The sequence below is a fragment of the Raphanus sativus genome, chromosome 9, assembly GCF_000801105.2.
Source record: "Raphanus sativus cultivar WK10039 chromosome 9, ASM80110v3, whole genome shotgun sequence".
NCBI lineage: Eukaryota > Viridiplantae > Streptophyta > Magnoliopsida > Brassicales > Brassicaceae > Raphanus > Raphanus sativus.
In genome coordinates this window covers 29,903,571-29,924,111 of record NC_079519.1, presented here as the reverse complement: position 1 = coordinate 29,924,111, position 20,541 = coordinate 29,903,571, and the positions used below count along the sequence as shown (strand labels likewise).

Genomic DNA, 20,541 nt, shown 5'->3' with positions numbered 1-20,541 from the left:
ATTATGGATCGGTTGGATATATAGATTCGTTTTGATACTTTACTATAAGTGAATTAGCTCATCTCCTTTATATATCATGTATGACTTTCCAAATTTTGAGTGGAATTTGTTCATAATACACTTCCATGATATGATGATTCTTGGACTTCAATGGACAATTATCGATATACTAATTTTCTAATCTGCTTATATCGGGTTTTGATACCATATAAAATTAGATAACGGACCTCAAACTTACAATATATTAGTAATAAATAGATTGTTTTTTTCTTCTTTTTTGGATAAACAAATGGATAGACTCATATATATCTACTATATATTAATTAAAATCTTTTCCACCTTCAGATGTAGACTTCATATAATATGTTCTAAGCTATTCTAGTAAGTGTTGCTAAGTAGGTATTAGTATAGTTATACTTCAATGAGTTAATGCTAATCTGAGTATTTAAAAGATAAAATCTGCAAACAAACTTTTGCTGAAAATCTACTTAGATCATGTAATATTGTATTTAGGGAAATTTGGACGCATGACTATAGTACAATTAGAATTGAGGCGGTAACCATAGTGAACGGAATGCTACGATATTCTTTATATAATATGTATAATGACAAAAATTACCCTTTATTCCTGTTCATTTTCACTCTCACTTGATCTTTGTTTTTTTTCTTTTATTCAATGATTATTTACAAGTTTATGAAACCGTACATTACACGACGTATAATTATCATATCCACCAAGTGTTTGATTTTTTCTTCATATCTATGTTTGGGTTTACAATTTTGCTACTATCCAATATATATGGGATTAAGAAGCAGAGGATGCGTTGAGCTAGTGGAGAAGATGAACAGTATACACTTCGTCGAACAATACTATTTGATAAACATAGAATAGTACACCACGATGTGTACTGTTACATCATCTCTATGTCTTGTCTTCCAGCAATGTCGCCAATCATTGTTTCCTTACCTCTTTCCATCGTCTCTTCTTTTTCTCCAATTCTTCTAGGTATTTTTTTCTCCTACTTCATCAACTCCGACTACACCTCCATCATCCCTTTGCTAATGGTGTATCTTCTTACACTGCTCGACTCTACTATTTAATGATTATAGTATAGTATGTCTCATCTTCTCCTCTACCTCTTATTGTGGTTTTTTACTAATCCCTCAAATTTATTGACAATGCCACTAGTTTCTTCACAAATCGGAAATCCTCCTCCTTTGGGTTTAGGGTTTAGGGTTTATGGTTTGGGTTTAGGGTTTAGGATATATGGTTTGGATACATTGTTGGGTTTAGGATTTGGGTTTAGGGTATATGGTTTGGTTTTAGGGTATATGGTTTGGATTATGGTTTGGGTTTAGGTTTAGGGTTTGGGTTTAGGATATATGGTTTGGGTTTAGGGTTTGGGTTTAGAGCTAGTGTAGAAAATGAACTGTATACGCTACGTCGAACTATACTATTTGATAAATATAGAATAATACACAACGATGTGTACTGTTACATAATCTCTATGTCTTGTCTTCCAGCAATGTCGCCAATCATTGTCTCATCACCTATTCCCATTGTCTCTTCTTTTTCTCCAATTCTTGTGGTATTTTCCCCCTACTTCATCACCTCCATCATCCCTTTGCTAATGGTGTATCCTCTTACATTGGACGACTATACTATTTAATGATTGTAGTATAGTATGTTTCATCTTCTCCTCTACTTCTTATGGTGGTTTTTTACTAATCCCTCAAATTTATTGACAATGCCACTAGCTTCTTCACAAATCGGAAATCCTCCTCTTTTGGGTTTATGGTTTATGGTTTGAGTATAGGGTTTAGGGTATATGGTTTGGGTTTAGGTTTCAGGGTTTAGAGTTATTCGATTTTCCAAATTTGAAAGGTGTAGAAGTTAAATATTTGCCCATGGGTTCACTAATCCATGGGAGGGGGTTAGGGTATAATTTTGAAGAGGAGAGAGGATTTGATTTGGGATTTTGGGTTTTTGATCAAAGGAGCCTATAGGAGATTTTCCGAAACCATTTCCAAACATAGAAATAAGTAACATTGTTATATATTATGTTAATGTGTTACATTCTATTGTAAAATCGAATAATAGAAATATAAGTGTAAACTAACCAAATATATAATCTTTTTATAGTATTGGTATCAATTTGTTTTCTATACTATTTTTAAAATAGTATAGTATAGTATAGTTAGTTAATTGTGCACAATGCGTCAAACAGACGATCACGCGCGTAAAAGGAGATTCTTGTCCACTTTTGTGGTAAACAGACACACTTCCCCATAAAAGTCATACATGGTTACTTTTTTGATTTTTCTGCTTGCTATGAATATAGAGAAAATTGACCCTTGTATTTATTGTATTTATGATTTGGTTTCCTTGCTAAGAAGTAAGAAGGGTAGTAAATATTTTAATATACAAAAAAATATGATTCCTTTTAATAGATACTAGATCTTGACTCGTGCGACCGCACGGGTATTTATTTTATGTTTTTAGTCTTTTTGTTTGTATTAAATGATATATTTGTAATACTTGATCATAAATTTAGATCAAAAACTAATTTTGGCAGTTATAAAAAAAAATTAAAATTAAAATTTAGTAAAATATTCTAATATAAATTCAATTATCATAATTAAAACAGTATATGTGTGGATCATAATGCTTTCAAATTCTAAATATTTGGAATTTCTATTAATATAATTTGTTAAGAAAATAATCTCACTCGGTATTTAATTTTAAATTTTAATTTGTGTGTGTACTAAATGTTATATTTGTAAATGTAATAGTACTAAATTAAGTAATTTAATAATTTTGCGTTTAACGTAAAATGTATCACCGACACTGGAGATCACCTAAACAAATCTAACATTTATATGATAACTCATTTAAATTGTTTAAAAAAATTCTTAAAATATAAAGTAAATAAAAAAATAAATTTGAATAATGTATGCAAAAACTTAAACTTAACATAAAATTGGTTTAGTTCGAATATTTAAAGATAGTGATGGCACAATAATTTTCCTACCATACCATATGCGATTTTTATTATTATTAAATGTGGTAAATTTAGAATTAGGAAATGTATTTATTAAACTGAAAAGACAGCAATTAATAAAATATAAATAATTTCGAAATTGATTTAACAGAGAAAGAACGTTAAATTTTATATTTGGACAACACATTAACTCAATTGAAAAAGACAAACATTAAAATAGGTAACTTAATTTATATTAGGACATCACATTAAATCAACTGAAAAAGACAAGCATTAAAATAGGTAGCTTATTTAATTCCCAGTGGCATAGTAGTGTAAATAAATTTTAAAACTTGGGGGCAATTTATATGGGTACTTCTCTTTAATAATATAGATATAAAGAATTAGAATAAATATATTAGTAAATTTTATTTCTGTAATATAAAATAATTCCAACAAGATATTGAACCTATACATTTATGAGTAATAAACAGAACTAAATTCTATTTGGAAATGTCTTTGTCATCATTGTATCAAATTTATAAATAGAGATGTAAATTCATGTTGTGACATATTAATTCAGTTTCATATACAAAAGAAAGAAGAGAAAACAAAACATATAGAAAAAGATGGGTAAAAATTTGAACGTGGTATGCATAATGATAATGCTCATAGCGGTGTTTGTGATCGGAGGTGAAGCAAAATCGGAGGCAGAATGCAGTGTCATTTGCCGTCCTCACTGCAAATCTTCATCATCAACGGGAGAATGTTCTGACTGTCACAGAAAGTGTAACCAATCTCCACCGTCTGTGAAGACAAAGATTCTGAAGATTCAAAAGGACAACAAACAATATGAGTTACATAACTAATCTATAACATACGAGATGATTATATTGATGAAGATTTAATCCAGATGTATTACTTTAACATTTTCTCGTTATAAATAAGATTATATATTTTAATACTCATGCTCAAGTGACTTTTATTTCGTGAAACGTAATTAACTTAAAATACATAAACATAACTATTTTGTGAGGATAAAATTAGTTATTCATATATACTTTTCACTCAAAACAATTTAGTTACGACATTTGAATGAATGTATACCTCCAATAGGTTTGTCTACATTAATATTAAATTTTGTTTCATTAACCATATTCGTAAATGATACCAAAAAACCCATATTCGTAAATGATTAAAGTACAAATTAAAATATCTTAAAGAATGATTTTTTCCGTACGTGATTATATAGCTTGAATATTGAAATTCTTATATATATATATATATATATATATATATATCAAATTTGAAATTCTAAGATATCAAACTGAAGTTCCACATTGGTACATATTTTTATTTTTAATTTTATGCACTACATCAATTAGTTATTTAACAATTATAGGGACATTCAAACTGATATATGACAAATTTAACCAGTTCTTATTGAGACTTTACAATTGATGTTCAAAAAAATATTTATTAATTTTTTCACTGTTGAATTACATTGTTGAAAACAATGTAATATATTAAACCAGCAGCTGACAAGAAGAAGAAATGACTAAATGAGACTTTGCTTCTTTTTTTTTAAAGAAAAAGAGACTTCTCTAACTCTCACACCTTGTGTCTGTTTCACGACATGCTTTTGACTATACCATGCAGATAGCTTTATTTTGAAGCAACTATAAAGGTAACATAAACTGGTATCTTCAATATATTTGAGTTATAGTATGGTTATGTACAATATGGTACAAGTACAACAGAAACTATTAGATGAATTAGCTAAGCGCGATTAGTTCACTCCGTTAATTTGTAGAATATTTACCACACAAATTACTGGAATATCGGTCGAAAATGGTAACACTTTGCATTTTAAAAATTTTGATTGATGATTCATTATCATTTCTGTTTTTTTTTTCCATGTTAAGAATTGAACTATCAAGACTAGAGAACACATTCATCCTTCCACCATTTTAGAAATGTTTTGGGATGAATCTATTTAAAATCCGGATAGAGTTTTGCTGAGCCAAAATATTAACCAATAGCATCCTCTTGAAAATGTAAAGAAACAAAGAAAAATCCTCCGAACGCAAGAGTAATAACATGGAGTTTAATTTTGTCTGAGAGAAAGATATAGAGAAGGTCCATCTTCAAGATCAGAGAGAGATAACTACCAGCAGCACCGCATCACCAAGGATGGTAGTATAAATTGCATCTGAAAAAGAACATGTAATCACTGTGAGTGAAGCCGAGTTTTTCCACCCACGAGGAAGCAGCTTTTTCATGCCTATCTCTATCATCATGATCTGATGTCCCAGGCATGTTCCACACGTCACCACCGGCTTTGTAAGTCACTGCTCCAGATGGAGGAAGCACAACTTCTTCTTTACTTGACTTCCCATGCCCTTTCAGCTTCTTATCATCCTCAACAAATGTTTCTGAGAAATCATAAGCAAAAACTAGTTTAGAAGCTAGGGAAATAATGATTAAGAGAACGAAAATGTAATCAATCAAACACTTGTTAATTTGTCATACCTAAACGTTTTGAATAACCAGCAAATTAAACTCGAAGAAAGCAAGATAAATAAGAGAGAGTAATAAATTATAAACCCCTAGATCTGTATTTAGAAGCCTTAAAAACGATTTTTATTTCGACCTAGAATGGTGGCCTTTACCGTATTTAAGTCACCCTTAAGATTAGCAGCTTTCTGATAGAGAAACACCAAAATTAGGAAACATACAATCATAATCCTTTAATTCTCTCCTCATTAAGCTTATACTACAAATCAATCAATCTCAATAAACTCATCCTCTCACCAAACTATTGGTAAGCTATCTATCAAACTGCACACTAGTTATGTAATGATGGTTTCCCTCATATTAATATCACTGTATCACTACTACTGATCTTCTTTCGCTAACTAACGTAAACTTAACAAAAACAAAGTGCATCAACTATATGTGCAAGATAGTTTTAGGAGACGTTACTTTAGTAGACCTTATTTCATTGTAAAGGTAATGTTAGTTCTCAAATGATGACCCAAGTACCTGGAAAGTCTGGTTTCAATTTATGGTACGTTAGGAACGCAGCGGATAACTCCTTCTTCATGCTTTTCACTGATGGAATTTGATAAATGGGATACCTAAAGTATTTCCCAAGAACTAAGTTAATATATTTTTGGAGTAAGACAGAAACTATCATCAAATTAACATCATGAGAAAAAAAGCAAGTTCGTCTTTATGTTTTGGAGACTCACTAAACAACATATTCAACATCTAAGTAGGCTTAAACTGAATATGATGATAGAGAACTCAGATATACCAGGCTATGGACAACCAGCTATCTGGAGAGAGATCTGAACTTGTCAGACTATGCAAGCCACTGTGCTGCTCAGCCAGTAGCTCAATCTACAAAACATATAAGCAAAAAAAAAATCACTTGGGACAACAAATCCAACATCAAAAAGGGGAAACACAAGCTGCTGTGAACAAATGCAAATCAAAACAGCAAGAAAGTATAAAAAAAACGTTAGAGAGAAAACACAACTGAAACAAATATCAGTTTTAGAGTTTGTATATTGATAATGTGAATGAATAACTTACAATCTTTAAATCTGTATTTATATATCATCCGATCTCAGATATTCATCTTTTTCTTTGTGAAAAGTTTATTATCTACTAGACTATACCAATGAATCTTTTCATTTGAATGGTGCACCAAGATTTAATTCATTCAAGGATCAACACAAGACAAGTATACTATACCTTTGCAGTCAGTGGGTGCCTCTCGTGCGGCTTTTCAAGCTCGTTGTATTGAAAATAAAGGTAGCCTGAGATATCATCTGTTCCTACCGATGAGCTCCTACAAACGAAAGAAAAAAGAAGCAATTACTTGAAAGAACTTTAAGTTCAAAAAAATTACTTGAAAGAACTACACTAGCAACACATATGATATGTAATTTATAACCCCGTAACAAAAAGCAAATGATAAGATGCACAATATGCTGGGGTGAGACAAGAGAAACCTAACCCTGAAGAAGAACCACAGCCATCAGAGAAGGGTTTGATGGTGAAGATCTGCATGGCTGAGAGTGTAGGAGCATAGTACGAGGTAACCTCTTCATCGATGTCTTCCAGAGAAAGAGGAACTTCAGTACCGTAACAGCTCACCTCTTCATAAGCAGACCAAATATCTCTGAGGACGATGTGAGGCCTTCTCACTTCTTTTGCTTCAGCTCCTGAAGCTACCGTTGAAGAAGATGATGCTCCACTTGGCTGCACACATTGAATGGTTTAACGTTAACCGGGTTGGGGAAAATTAAACCTAATCTCTTATTTTCTTAATAAGCCCTCGTATTATTTCAATCTTATAAATTGCTACTCATAGTTCTTATTGTCGAATGTGGTTGCTAGAGTAGAGGAGTTCAGATACGATTGATTCTTTCTCAATGTAAACATATAATCACAACGTATAGGTTCTTGTAGCTTCTTGCAAAGCCTCGTATTAGATTTGACAAAAAAAGGATACCAAACGTTACCTGAGCATGATAACGAACAGGGACAAGAGGTGAAGTGCGTGCGAGAAAGCTCTGGTAATTAGAACTAACTCTGGAGGACATTTTCTTCTCACCAACGAAGTAAATATTAGTGAATTTTTTTTTAAAGAAATGGTTTCTGATTCTTACAGAGATAGATGAAAAATGGAGTAGGAGATGAAATTAAACCTCTAAATAAATATGAAACTGTGAAAGAAGGTAATAATATAATTCAAAGGAGAAAAACAAAATTAGTTTTAAAAATTATTATCTTTCTATAACTATTCCATATTATTCTTAATATTGGTCTCTTCTGTATTAATTTTTATTACCATTTATTACCAGTGGACCATATTTTTCTTCCTTATTTGATTATATTTTTCCTTTTCTATTTATGAATTTAAATATATAATAGAATAAATGAATATGTATAAATTTTACTAAATGATATACAATATCAAAATATATTAATAAAGAAAAATACAATATAGGAAATAACATATTGAATAAATACATGGTTTTATTTTCTAGTGTGGACTCTTACGTTACATGGTATGTGATGACAGAGTATGTGCTGGATTTTATTTATACTAAATATTGACTTTTGTTTGTTGCGTGATTTTATGTCTAAACCTTATTTGAGAACCTCCAAAAATGTTAGATACTCTAGTCACATGTGTGAATTTGTGATTGGATAAGTATTATGTTTTGTAATTATTAATTAATTCTTTTGTTTCAAAAATATTAATTAAATAGTATTATAACTTTTCTGGAACAAAATTGTATTACTACTATTAATTAAAACTGTTAGGAATTCTTGAAAACACTACGAACACCTTCAACGGGGTTCTAGCTCTAAGATTCTAAAAAACATATATGTATATGTGTATATGTATATGTTTGTGAGAAAAAGTATATGTATATGTTATGTATATGTATATAATTACGAAATTTTAAACTTTACAAAAAACACAATAAAAAATATCTGAATTTAGATATGTTTCTTATGTAATATAGGTGATGAGGATCACCATCATCTATCTTTTGATTGCTCTTTTAGCTCTTAAGTTTGGTCTTTCTTCTGCTCAAGGTCCCATCTAAATCCACCTACTCTCTTTGAGGATAGTCCTAAGTGGCTGAAAACCCTACTTGTCGGAAAAAATAAAAATGTTTTGATGTATAAGATAATAATATATCAATTTATTTATTTGTCTTATATATAAAATAATAGTATTTAATGATAATATTATATCAAGATGATGACTGTTTTACTATTATATTTGGGAAACGATCAATGAGACAATTTTGAGATTGATCGATGAGACAATTTTAGACATATTGATTATGGATTAGCTTTGATACCTAAATAAATTATATGAACTTACAAATTAAAAAAAATTGGTGATAAACAAATTAGCTCATTTTCCATATATATTAGTCATGACCTTTTTCAAATTTCTGATGTAAATTCTTTTTCTAAGAAGCCCCTCAATGTAATGGTCTTTTGAGAATTATTTTGAGAATTTATGGACAATGATGGATAGACCAATTTTGCATCAGATTATTTTTTGTGCGTCTTAGACTGTTACATGCGAGTTATATTGGTCAATATCAACTATATACTAATTTGGATATCTTCCAACTTCCGCTATGGGTTCTATCTCAAATAATACATTTTAACTTATTCTAGTAAGTGTCATTTAACAGGTATTAGTATATCGTAATATGTAAATAAATTAGTGCTAATCGAAGTATTTTTAAGATAAAATCTGTAAAACAAATTTCTGCTAAAAATCTACTTAGATCATGTAATATCGTATTTGTGATTTGGTTTCCTTGCTAGGAAGGTTAGTAAATATTTTAATATACAAAAATATGATTTATTTTAATAGATATACATAATCAGAATAATATATTAATAAAATATTGTTGCTGTAATATAAAATAATTCCATTAAGATATTGTACCTATAAATTTATGAGTAATAAACAGAACTAAATCTGTTAATTGGAAATGACATAGTTATCACTGTAACAGATTTATAAATAGAGGGACATAGTTATATATCATTGTAACAAATTTATAAATAGAGGTTTAACTTCATTTTATAACATATTTTTTCATCGTTTCATATACAAAAGAAAAAGGAAAAAACAAACATATAGAAAAGATAGGTAAAAATTTGAATGTGATATGGATAATGATGATGTTCATAGAATGCAATGTTATTTGCCGTCTTCACTGCCAACCATCATCATCAGAGGGAGAATGTTCCGACTGTCACAAAAGAATGTAATTAATCTCCACCATCCGCGAGGAAAAAGATTCAGAAAATTCAAAACATCAACAAATAATATGATTTACATAACAAATCTACAACATATGCGATGATTGTATTAGTGAAAGACTTAATCCAAATGCATTAATTCAAAATTTATGTATTCTCTCTTTATAATATTATATTTTTTATGCTCACCCTCAAGTGACCTTCATATTGGTGAAACATAGTTAACTTAAAATACATAAACATAACTATTTTGTGAGGGTTTAATTGGTTAGATCAATTTATTCGTATATACTTTTCACTGCAAAACAATTTAGTTATAAAATTTGAATTCTGCATAAATAGGATTGTCTACATTAATATTAAATTTTGTTTCGTCAACCATATTCGTATTGATTATAGTACAAATTAAACAATTAAACAATCTTAAAAGTGACTTTTGTTTGCTTCAGTACGTGATTATATATATATATATATATGTTAAACTGAGGTTCCATATTTCCGGAAGTTCTCAAATATGGTTTTAGCGTCTAGGTTTTAAGAGAGATATATATATATATATACATTTTTTTTGTAAACTAACTGAGGTGTTCTATATTGGTTACATATATTTTTCTTTTTAATCTTCTACGCTACATCAATTAGTTATTTAACAATAATAGCTAGGGACATCCAGATTGATATAATTGGTATAATTGACCTGAAGATGGTTGACCACGATCGAGTGGAGATGTAAGCTAGAGTTTCTTATGGTGCAAATGTGGATAAATTGAAACCGGCTCATCTTTGAAAACAAACAGTTCACACCGCCAGAAATCCTCAGTAAAGCCATCAACTTTATGAGAGATTGGGAGAAAGCGCAGAGCACACTTGTTCATCCACAGAGAGCCCATCCCCCACAACTAACGATTCAACTCTCATCTCCGACGACAATTAGATGCCACACCGACGTGGCTTGGAACAAGGAATCAAGAGAGGCGGGGCTTGCATGGATCTTCACGGACGGGGAAGGGAGAGAGATCAGCCGAGGATGTCTCCATCAACAACACGTCTCTTCATCACTCGTGGCGGAAGCACTGGCGATCCGAGAGGCTCTAGGTCACGCTGTGGCGCTCAACATCAACATCATCTGGATCCGTTCAGATTGCAAGGGACTAATCCAGTCCATCACTACGAATCAATGAACTGTGGAATTCTATGGAGTGCTTTCAGACATTGAATCGCTTATCATCTCTTCCTTTTTCTCTTTTCATGCTTTTTTGTTTCAAGATCTTTGAATGGACCAGCAAACTTATAGGCCAAAAACTCTATATGTTTCAAATTGTAAGGTATTGGACCTAGCCCAATCCTGATATTCTTTTTCTTTTAATCAAATATCAGTTGCTCAAAAAAAAAGGTGCAAATGTAAGCTAGAGTTAAGAGAAGGATCCGTTCAACCAATGTTTATATGTGTGATATCAATAAAATCATCAAGGTTTCAAGTACAATATCATCCACGATTTAGTGATCATTAGTCCAGTGACCAAATATTTCTTTTAAGCTAAGGCAAACTGTCTCTATTACCTTTATATTTTCTAATGCATATACTTTTGTTATTGCCAACATCCATCACACACGTCAGGAAATTTATAATTACAGAAAAACTATTTAATTACATATTTTAATATTATGTGTGAGCTTTTTTTGCTTTTTTTATTTGTAATCTTCTAAAATCAAAAAAAAAAGAAAAAAAGAAAGATCCATAACAACTGCCGAACCTTGCACCAAAAAAACAATTAACGAATCATTCGTATCTTAACAACTATCTAATCATTCACCTATACTTTTCGAAATACACGTACCTATTTATAATCATCTATGGCTAAATACAATGACACTAAATTGTATCATGCATTCATGCATATAAATCACGTATATATATATGGTACATACACCATGTGAATATCACATGGGTGACGATTTGGTGAAACAACATGTATTTTATATGGTGGGATCCAATTCAAATGGATCTCCTTTTTTGTGTTTTTATTTAACTATGTTCTTGCTTTCATATATTAAATAAATAGATTATAACCGATATTTCTTAGTAGCATGAAACTAAAGAAATAAAGGCTTAAGAAGGTGGCAATGCCAGCGCAGAAAGCTCCAAAGCCACGACATCCCTTCTGAATGTTACGTAATATATATCTGATTTTATTTTATCTTGTCTCATGTTCCAATTCATAAGGAAACATATCTTATCTCCTATACATATATATGTGTGAAAATTTAAAGTCAGACTAAAAAGAGAGAAAAGAAAAGTAAAAAATCTTTGCTATTTTGCCAACTTGTACCTTTTTCTTCCTTTTAACATATCTGAGCATCTCTGATATCAAAACTTAAAAAATTTGATATGATATATATGGCATCCTCTAAATTCCAAATCTTAATTGTTTTGAGATATTTGAAGAGGAACCATAAAATTGCACTTGTAATTAAGTTGTTTTGTTATTTGTAATTAGAAAAAAAGACACTTCACCAGTTTTTGAGATTCCTTCACTAGTTGTGTCCTTACATGGATTTGGTAGTTACAAAACCTTTATTGTTTATGTCCCTTTTAACTATATGCTTATTTTCTAGAGAAAAAAGCGAAGAAAAACATCACATATGCTTGACCATCTCATTCATTGCCATTAACTCCAACAAAGTGGCTTTATGTCATGTGTCTTGATGACCCATACATGACTCATCCTTTACAAAAAAAGTTATGAAGTCTCAGAGCTTTGTTTCAACTGCCTCTGGTCTCTCTGTCTTTCCCTTTAAATAGCCATCCCACTACACAGCTTCATCAGTACCATCACACACAATCTCTCTCTCTTTCTCTCTCAGGATCAAGATCACTACTCAATCCTCCAAGATGACAATGAGCACAGTCCACCAACAAGTTCTTGCATTTCCTGCACTCAAGACTGCTCCCGCAGGTTACTTGCCTGACCCAGCGTCCATCAACAAGCTCCAAATCCCTAATTTTTCCAAAACATCTCAACAAAGCAAGGGAAAATCGATTCTGCGTACCAATAGTTTCACGGATGGAGCTATAGATCAGAGCAAGTTAGGACCAAAGCTGACCGAAACAGTCAAGAGAAAGCTATCTTTGGGAGCTAAGATCATTCAAATGGGAGGCCTAGAGAAAATCTACAAGAGGCTCTTCAGAGTCTACGACGAAGAGAAACTCTTCAAGGCCTACCAATGTTACCTATCAACAACCGCAGGTCCCATCGCAGGGTTACTCTTCATCTCATCAAAGAAGATTGCTTTCTGCAGCGAGAGATCGATCAAAGTGGCTTCTCCTAAGGGAGATCTCATTAGGGTTCACTACAAAGTGTCAATCCCTCTTTGCAAGATCAAGGGAGTGAACAAGAGTCTTAACACAAAGAAGCCTTCTCAGAAGTACCTTGAAGTAGTCACGGTCGATGGCTTTGACTTCTGGTTCATGGGATTCTTGAGCTACAAGAAAGCTTTCAACTGCCTCGAGCAAGCACTTTCTCTTCAGCAATAACAAGGAGAATGTTGAAGAGGAAATATTTCATTTCTAATTTAACATATTATTCAATATAAGTATGTTAGGACAAAGCCTATAGAAAATTAAGACAGTATTCTACAAACTCTTGTTTTTAAAGCTTTAAGCCTTTTGTTATCAATTGTTAACAAGAGCAAGAGTTAATTAATCAAGATTCTTTAGTACTTTTCGTGGCAAGAAAATTATATATTTGTCCCAAAAAGAAATAAGAATTAACGTGCAAAAAAGATGCAACAAAGCTGTATATACTTGTTGGGTTTCTTTAGTTAGTCCGAATGTATACCAGAAACCAAAAATGGTAACAGATATCTATTATCTTAGTATGAAATCAAACAAATGAAAGGCATCAGAAAAGTCACAATGCCAACGCAGAAAGCTTCCAAAACAACAACACGTCCACTTCTGCATGACTCAATTTCTCTGACAGATTCATAAAGGCGTTACGCAATATTTGATTTGATGTTTTATTGCTTCTTGCATGTTCCGGTTAATCAAGAAACATAACGCATCTTCTATACCTATTTAGATATCTTTACAAAAACTAAAGAGAAGGATAAAAAAGCTTGGCCAACTTGTAGGTTAAAAAAAGCTTGTCGGAATTTAACGTCATACCGTACGTGGTCATTTTTTTTGGATCTTTAATTCTGAAATTATAACTTTGCTTTGTGATTTGATATTTTAAACGATCAATCATTCAATAAACTTTTATTTACGTATTTACCGTAAAAAGCAAAGCAAGCATATGCTTGATCTCTTCTCGTTGCTTTTAACACACCAAAGAAAAAGTAGCTTTAGCTATGAGACTTATATGATATCATCCATTACCATTTACCACAAAGATCCTCATGTCTCATCAACTCTTCAGAGTTTTTTTGTTTTATAACTGCCCCTTGTCTCTTTGTCTTTCCCTCTAAATAACCATTCTACAACACATGGTTTCATCATCATCAGCATCGCACACAATCTCTCTCTCTCTCAACTGAACTCAATCCCTAAGAGCATAAACTCTTGACACTCATCTGAGTTACTAAAACATATATATACTTCTTCCACTTCCTCTGTTTCTTCATGGAGATTCCATGACTCCACAACAATCTTACACGAAACTAGATGCTAAGGGAACATGCTTTGGTAAACTCCATTCCCAGGTGGTAAATTCTCAAGAACTCCTTTTGAGGCACGTCACCACCACCAGGTTGCATTGACTCCCAGAAGAAATCATGGTTATAAACCTTTTAAAAACAACAATGACGCCAACATTAGCTTGTGACCTGGGGATGATGATGTGTACAACAAACGGGTTATAAAAAGTAAAGTTACCCTGCGCAGCGTTGTTGAACTCAGGCAAAGGATTCCCGTTGGTATACGTCGCCTTGATAAGCTCTTCCATGGTGTGTCCATAGAGTTTATCATCTTTGCCTAACTGTTTGTTTAGATTGTCTACATACCCTCTGTGGTGTTTACCCCAATGCACTTCTACTGTTCTTTGACTCAGATACGGTTCCAAAGCATCCTATTCACAATTTTAAATATCAATACAAACATGTTCTTTTTGGCATATCAACAGAGGCCTGAGATCAAGATACACATATCAAGATGCAATTTTCCCTAAAATCACTAGACATTGCACCCCAAGTAACCAACTTTCCACCACTTATGTTCTTATTACAGAACATCAAATGTATTACAGAAGCATTGGACACAAATTAAACAGAGAATCCATATGAAATGAGATATCTTTAAGATCATAGTAAGGGTGTATGTCTCATTTTTAGACTTACAAGATGATAAGGATGAGTCTTTAGACCATTGTAAGCTTCAAATTTTAAACCACCAGTATGCTTGTATTTTTAACAAACTAACTAACAAAACATTTATTTTATTATATTGTTAGATTATTAAACTCAGTTCTATTCAATTGAACCCGATTGAATCCAACCAAACCATATTAACTTATGGTCCAAAACTTTTTCTAATTCACTTACCGATCCAATTCAAAAGAAAAAAAATCTTTAGAAGGTTTTCCCTCCGGTTAACCAAAATAAACCGGAAGGAAAGCTGTGTGAGGGTTTTAGCAACTACTAACTAAACAGATTCTTTGAAACCAACCAATGCATAGTGAGTGTATATATCCTCTGTTCAAGCCGTGATCTAAAAGACTTTAAACCCTCTTCTTACAGTTATCCGGATTGTCTTAAAAAGTTTGAATTCCTGTTTGCTAAATGGCCGGAAGAGCTGCGACATGGTCGGCTAAATGGGCGAGAGAGTTTTTACTGAAAAGGGTCTCGTCGAATCCTCCTCTTCGTGGAGCGATTCGAAACTGTTCTTCTTCAGCTCCTGGAGCTTCCTCTTCACCTAAAGTCCCTCACTTTTCCAAGAAAGTAAGCAGCTTTGATGGAATCTCTTGTTGAAACTAATCAAGTGCTTATATAGTAGAGTTAGATCATATTTTGGCTATTACTAGAACAGATCAGTTTCTCAGGTCTCAAGTTAGTTAGCTTTGTGTTGTCTTGAAATATTTAGGGAAGGATATTGACAGGAGCTACCATTGGTCTGGCCATAGCTGGTGGAGCTTATGTTAGTACTGCAGATGAAGCAACCTTCTGGTACTTCATTGCCTGATTACATTACATATAATCTCTGTCTTTTTTTGCTCTCATTGTTAATTATACATCTTGTGTTTTGGACAGTGGGTGGCTGTTCTCAGCAACAAAGGTTGTTAACCCTCTCTTTGCTCTTCTGGACGCTGAGTTTTCTCATAAGCTGGCCGTCACGGCCGCGGCTCGCGGGTGGGTGCCTAGAGAGAAGAGACCTGATCCACAGATCTTGGGACTTGAAGTCTGGGGAAGGAAGTTTTCAAACCCAATAGGACTCGCTGCTGGCTTTGACAAGAACGCTGAAGCTACAGAAGGGTTGCTAGGGCTTGGGTTTGGCTTTGTTGAGGTAGGCTCTGTGACTCCAGTTCCACAAGAAGGCAACCCCAAACCACGCATCTTCAGATTACGTGAAGATGGGTGAGGCCATACTTAACCTTTTAATGTTTATATAATCAAAGAGGTTCATGTCTTGATGTGTTCTTGTCCCTCTTGCAGAGCTATTATCAATAGGTGTGGGTTTAACAGTGAAGGGATTGTTGTGGTTGCAAAGCGGTTAGGTGCTCAGCATGGTAAAAGAATGTTGGCTGAGACGTCAGGCACTTCATCATCTCCAGGCGATGAAGTGAAACCAGGGGGCAAGTCTGGACCTGGTATACTTGGGGTCAACCTTGGAAAGAACAAGACTAGTGAAGATGCAGCTGCTGATTATGTCCAGGGAGTTCATAACTTATCCCAATATGCTGATTACTTGGTAACAAAAATGTATATAGAGAGCATTCATTTGATTCCCAATCTTTAACCATATTTGTTACTAATTTTGTCGTTTTTTTTTTGTTTTTCTCTACAGGTGATTAATGTTTCATCACCAAACACGGCAGGGCTGAGGATGCTTCAGGGGAGGAAACAGTTGAAGGATCTTGTGAAGAAGGTTCAAGCTGCTAGGGATGAGATGCAATGGGGTGATGATGGTCCTCCTCCTCTTCTTGTGAAGATTGCTCCTGATTTGTCTAGAGGAGAGCTTGAAGATATTGCAGCGGTGCGTTGTACTTTAGAAAAAAAAAAGAAAAAAAAAATCAGTACTTTCCAAGTAAATGGCTCTTACGAGATTGTATTGTATTGTATTGTATTGGTTTGTGTAGGTTGCTCTTGCTCTCAAGTTGGATGGGCTGGTAAGTTATCTTTATACATGATCTAACTTGTGTTTCATCAGTCTTTTGGTTTATGTTGTAACTTGTAAGTCACGGTATGTTGCAAAACCATAAAAGCTTCCTCTGATGATGATACTGTTTTTTTTTGGTTATTTGTTATGTAGATCATATCAAATACAACAGTGTCGAGGCCAGAACCTGTAAGCAACAACCCTGTGGCAACAGAGACAGGTGGTTTGAGCGGGAAACCGCTCTTTAATCTCTCCACCAACATGTTAAGAGAGATGTACACTCTGACGCGAGTAAGTGTTTCTTTTATTATACCAAGGAACCAAAAACATGCCTGATTCGGGTTATTGGCTATTTTTCATGACCTCTTTGCTTAGGGAAAGATTCCACTGATAGGCTGCGGTGGTGTTAGCAGGTAAACATCTCTGACATGTTTTTTATATTGCGAGGAAAACAGAACAGCAAAAGTTTGATTCAGATTGAATTGTTTGTGTGTGTTTTGTTATTGTCAGTGGTGAGGATGCTTACAAGAAGATAAGAGCTGGAGCCACACTTGTTCAGCTGTACACTGGGTTTGCTTATGGTGGACCTGCTCTCATCCCACAAATAAAGGTTTGTACACTGGTCTTTTCTTGGATAGACAAGTCTAAAAGCTACAACATTCACAATGTTATTTTTGTCAATATCTCTTTGTTGTATTCAACTCTGCATATGGACTTTTAATGTTTTCATTTTGATACTAATGTTAATGTCATTTTTTTGGGTGGCAATAGGAAGAACTGGTGAGTTGCTTAGAAAGGGATGGCTTCAAGTCGATTCAAGAAGCAATTGGTGCTGATCACAGATTGATGAAACACGAACATGAAAAATATACAGAAGAGATACTCCTTTGCTTACAACCAAAAAAAAATTGATTCTGTTTGTTTCTTTCTACATACACAATAACATCATGACTCTTGTCTCTTAATAACATCAATGGCTCTCGTCTCTTTTCTCTTGTTTAATGGGAAATAACTAAGCAAGATTTTTTTTTTTCTCATTGTAACTAGTTTTTAACCTTTTATCATTTGTTCTCTTAATATTACAGCACAAGTTCTTCTACCACACAAAACACATCCCGGTTGAGATCATAAGAGTCGTAACAAAAATGATCAAGCACAATCTCAAAACGTCAATAATAAAGAGCAACTAGAGAAGAAGAATTTTCAGGACGAAGTTGCAGCTTGTAACTGTCTAACTTTAGACTGCAAGACCATCCCTGCTTCATCTGCCACGTTTTTCTTTTTGGCCAACACCTGCATTAATAAACAGAGCTCCGGTAAGCTATACTAAAGCTGTAGACATATGTCTTCGAAACAAAAGGGTACTGGAACAACTTGGCACTGATGCAGGACTAGCGTTAATAAATACTCACTGAAACTGTAAAAGACAAAGTAAACGGGAAGGAGAGACCATGCTAGATACGGAAACAACAGTCAAGAACTAAATAACAACTACTGGAACATCAAAAATCAGATGTGGTTTGAAGTCATGACGAAACTACTTAGTGTATGCATGTATTTCTCTAAGGAGTGTTTTTGATAATGTGCAGGAACAGACTAACCAAAAAGGCTTTCTGATTCTATCAATCGCAATGCATAGCCAGAGTGTAGGGGCTATAGACAATTTAGTAACGGTTTATAAAAATTTTATTTTTATTATGCATATATAAATTTTCCTTTTGGGGTTTATAAACCAATGCGTTACTAGCCTATGGTCCGACCTGCCCAGGCAATATTACCTCAAAAAGTTGTTCATAGTTGGATTTCAACAAGTTGATCTTCCTTTGACAATAGTCTTTACCATCATCCATTGTTTTCTACACAAAACACACATTAAAAACACTTGTCAGCTTCATCCACAACGACTCTCTGATCATATTCTAATGATTCTAATGTATGTACCTCGATGAAGTAACCAGTGCCGATGTCAACAAGAACCTTGTCAGCTTCGTCGAGCGTCCCAGGCACGTAGAGAGACGCGGTGAGCGGCACGAGCATCTTCTTACCCTGAGGTCTGAGGGAGAGATCGTTGAGAGCTCCCGCGGCGGATTCGAGGCGGGCGTTGGCTGTGCGGATGTTGTTCAGACTGTCTTGGAGGAGGTTCACTTCGAGATCCGCTTGCTCCTTCAACGCTTTCAGCTGATCGATTCCCATCTTCTCCATCTCTCCTCTCGCCGACGATGATGATGACGCCATTCTCTTTCTTTCTCTCTTTTAGCGGCGTCTCCTCCGTGTCGGCTGAGCTCTGCGGCGAATGTACTTTGTGTCCGCTCCGAGACTTTTTGTCTGGTCTCATTAAGTGGAGTCCAGTGTCGGAGACGATGTGTGGCCCATTAATCCCATTGTGAAGGCCCATATAAGTTCGCTTACTGGAATTAGTGTCGGAGACAAATATGGCCCATTAGGCCCTTATACATCCATATCCGCTACGTGTCGAATGTTGTTTATACACGTCCACGTCGATTTAGCTTTTACCATTTTAGATTTTGGGATTCATCTCTTTTAATGTGCGAGTGCCATTAAAAGTCTGAGTGAGTATATAGTGATTTTTACTTTTTAAGTAATCAATTCCTCCTCATTTTTCTTGGTAAGATTACAGAGAAACTAAATATTTGGTAGTACATTTAATATGGCAAAGAGCTGGTAGAGTGATGCTATTTACTTACGTGTGTCGGTCCAAAATATCAAATATAAATTAATTTCATTAGAATATTGTGCCAGTCTATATAAATTATTTTGGACGTATAGACCAGAATCGGAAGCTTGACAAGAATAAAAAAACTCGACGATTAAACCTGTTTCATTATTTGTCCAAGAAACATAACTAATCTTGTTTCTGTTAAATAATGGTGATCATCCATCTGGCAAACACATGTGATGACATTACAATTTATATCATGAGTTGTCATCAATTACACATGTCTTCGTATGTGTTAAAGAGAAGATGACTAATCTTTTCTTCTTCTAGTATAAATAGCTTGTACATGATACAACATTGATAAGTGAATACATCTGTCTCCTTTGCTCTTTATGACTTTCTCTCTCTCACGTTTTTGTTCTTCTCCAAAAACACCAACAAAATTATAATAAACATAAATCATATTATAACCAAGGATGCATTTGAGCTAATAGTTCACAACACGTTATCAGCACGACGAACTCTCTTATATCGACCGTTCTTAAACCAAGCAAGCGAGATAAGTTTTTAAATTTATGTCTTTCAATAATTTTAATTATTTTAATTATTTTTATTATTCCGGAGTGAGAGGCTAGGCCTTCTCCGTTTATTTTTCGGGAAGAGAGGCGTTGCCTTTCCCGACTGATCGTTAAGATAGGCTAGGCCTTCACGATCAGAGAAACACGTGGTAGGTTTTACCTCCGTGAATAAAA

The 20,541-nt window shown here is 33.7% G+C and overlaps 7 protein-coding genes across 7 annotated transcripts; 4 read left to right on the top strand and 3 right to left on the bottom strand.

The window, feature by feature from the left end:
- Window positions 1-3,610: 3,610 nt before the first annotated feature.
- Window positions 3,611-3,850, top strand: LOC130499957 (uncharacterized). Its single transcript, XM_056994541.1, has one exon. It carries the CDS (start codon window positions 3,611-3,613, stop codon window positions 3,848-3,850), a length of 240 nt encoding a protein of 79 aa, XP_056850521.1.
- Window positions 3,851-5,165: 1,315 nt separating this feature from the next.
- LOC108825256 (uncharacterized) lies at window positions 5,166-7,061 on the bottom strand. Its single transcript, XM_056994971.1, has 5 exons — window positions 7,009-7,061; window positions 6,744-6,840; window positions 6,301-6,386; window positions 6,027-6,121; window positions 5,166-5,416 (listed from the first exon to the last, which is right to left on the bottom strand). The coding sequence occupies exons 1-5, from the start codon at window positions 7,059-7,061 to the stop codon at window positions 5,166-5,168; spliced, it is 582 nt and encodes a 193-aa protein (XP_056850951.1).
- A 3,575-nt stretch (window positions 7,062-10,636) lies between these two features.
- On the top strand, window positions 10,637-10,981 carry LOC108825257 (uncharacterized). Its single transcript, XM_018598570.1, has one exon. The coding sequence runs from the start codon at window positions 10,637-10,639 to the stop codon at window positions 10,979-10,981; it is 345 nt and encodes a 114-aa protein (XP_018454072.1).
- Window positions 10,982-12,645: 1,664 nt separating this feature from the next.
- LOC108827958 (putative GEM-like protein 8) lies at window positions 12,646-13,378 on the top strand. The gene has a single exon (XM_018601486.2). It carries the CDS (start codon window positions 12,694-12,696, stop codon window positions 13,333-13,335), a length of 642 nt encoding a protein of 213 aa, XP_018456988.1. The 5' UTR covers window positions 12,646-12,693; the 3' UTR covers window positions 13,336-13,378.
- A 1,084-nt stretch (window positions 13,379-14,462) lies between these two features.
- LOC108825258 (superoxide dismutase [Fe] 3, chloroplastic-like) lies at window positions 14,463-14,981 on the bottom strand. The gene is made up of 3 exons (XM_056994970.1): window positions 14,943-14,981; window positions 14,648-14,869; window positions 14,463-14,588 (listed from the first exon to the last, which is right to left on the bottom strand). Exons 1-3 carry the CDS (start codon window positions 14,979-14,981, stop codon window positions 14,463-14,465), a joined length of 387 nt encoding a protein of 128 aa, XP_056850950.1.
- Window positions 14,982-15,578: 597 nt separating this feature from the next.
- On the top strand, window positions 15,579-18,024 carry LOC108825259 (dihydroorotate dehydrogenase (quinone), mitochondrial). Its single transcript, XM_018598573.1, has 10 exons — window positions 15,579-15,737; window positions 15,880-15,962; window positions 16,047-16,370; window positions 16,449-16,704; window positions 16,801-16,989; window positions 17,093-17,122; window positions 17,266-17,403; window positions 17,488-17,525; window positions 17,623-17,722; window positions 17,884-18,024. Exons 1-10 carry the CDS (start codon window positions 15,579-15,581, stop codon window positions 18,022-18,024), a joined length of 1,458 nt encoding a protein of 485 aa, XP_018454075.1.
- A 186-nt stretch (window positions 18,025-18,210) lies between these two features.
- LOC108826732 (prefoldin subunit 5) lies at window positions 18,211-19,453 on the bottom strand. Its single transcript, XM_018600104.2, has 3 exons — window positions 19,054-19,453; window positions 18,891-18,968; window positions 18,211-18,405 (listed from the first exon to the last, which is right to left on the bottom strand). Exons 1-3 carry the CDS (start codon window positions 19,345-19,347, stop codon window positions 18,316-18,318), a joined length of 462 nt encoding a protein of 153 aa, XP_018455606.1. The 5' UTR covers window positions 19,348-19,453; the 3' UTR covers window positions 18,211-18,315.
- Window positions 19,454-20,541: the final 1,088 nt, after the last annotated feature.

What these genes read in the sequence shown, in the direction of transcription:
- LOC108825256 (XM_056994971.1), bottom strand. Translation starts at nt 7,061, where the DNA reads ATGCAGATCTTCACCATCAAACCCTTCTCTGATGGCTGTGGTTCTTCT. An exon ending in GGCACCCACTGACTGCAAAG is followed by an intron (nt 6,387 to 6,743) that starts GTATAGTATACT and finishes TATGTTTTGTAG; the next exon opens with ATTGAGCTACTGGCTGAGCA. An exon ending in ATTGAAACCAGACTTTCCAG is followed by an intron (nt 5,417 to 6,026) that starts GTACTTGGGTCA and finishes ATGATTTCTCAG; the next exon opens with AAACATTTGTTGAGGATGAT.
- LOC130499957 (XM_056994541.1), top strand. Translation starts at nt 3,611, where the DNA reads ATGGGTAAAAATTTGAACGTGGTATGCATAATGATAATGCTCATAGCG.
- LOC108827958 (XM_018601486.2), top strand. Translation starts at nt 12,694, where the DNA reads ATGACAATGAGCACAGTCCACCAACAAGTTCTTGCATTTCCTGCACTC.
- LOC108825257 (XM_018598570.1), top strand. Translation starts at nt 10,637, where the DNA reads ATGAGAGATTGGGAGAAAGCGCAGAGCACACTTGTTCATCCACAGAGA.
- LOC108826732 (XM_018600104.2), bottom strand. Translation starts at nt 19,347, where the DNA reads ATGGCGTCATCATCATCGTCGGCGAGAGGAGAGATGGAGAAGATGGGA. An exon ending in GCACTGGTTACTTCATCGAG is followed by an intron (nt 18,969 to 19,053) that starts GTACATACATTA and finishes TGTTTTGTGTAG; the next exon opens with AAAACAATGGATGATGGTAA. An exon ending in ACTATGAACAACTTTTTGAG is followed by an intron (nt 18,406 to 18,890) that starts GTAATATTGCCT and finishes TTATTAATGCAG; the next exon opens with GTGTTGGCCAAAAAGAAAAA.
- LOC108825259 (XM_018598573.1), top strand. Translation starts at nt 15,579, where the DNA reads ATGGCCGGAAGAGCTGCGACATGGTCGGCTAAATGGGCGAGAGAGTTT. An exon ending in TTCAGATTACGTGAAGATGG is followed by an intron (nt 16,371 to 16,448) that starts GTGAGGCCATAC and finishes TCCCTCTTGCAG; the next exon opens with AGCTATTATCAATAGGTGTG. An exon ending in CCCAATATGCTGATTACTTG is followed by an intron (nt 16,705 to 16,800) that starts GTAACAAAAATG and finishes TTTTCTCTACAG; the next exon opens with GTGATTAATGTTTCATCACC.
- LOC108825258 (XM_056994970.1), bottom strand. Translation starts at nt 14,981, where the DNA reads ATGTCTAGTGATTTTAGGGAAAATTGCATCTTGATATGT. An exon ending in AAAATTGCATCTTGATATGT is followed by an intron (nt 14,870 to 14,942) that starts GTATCTTGATCT and finishes AATTGTGAATAG; the next exon opens with GATGCTTTGGAACCGTATCT. An exon ending in CTTTTTATAACCCGTTTGTT is followed by an intron (nt 14,589 to 14,647) that starts GTACACATCATC and finishes TGTTTTTAAAAG; the next exon opens with GTTTATAACCATGATTTCTT.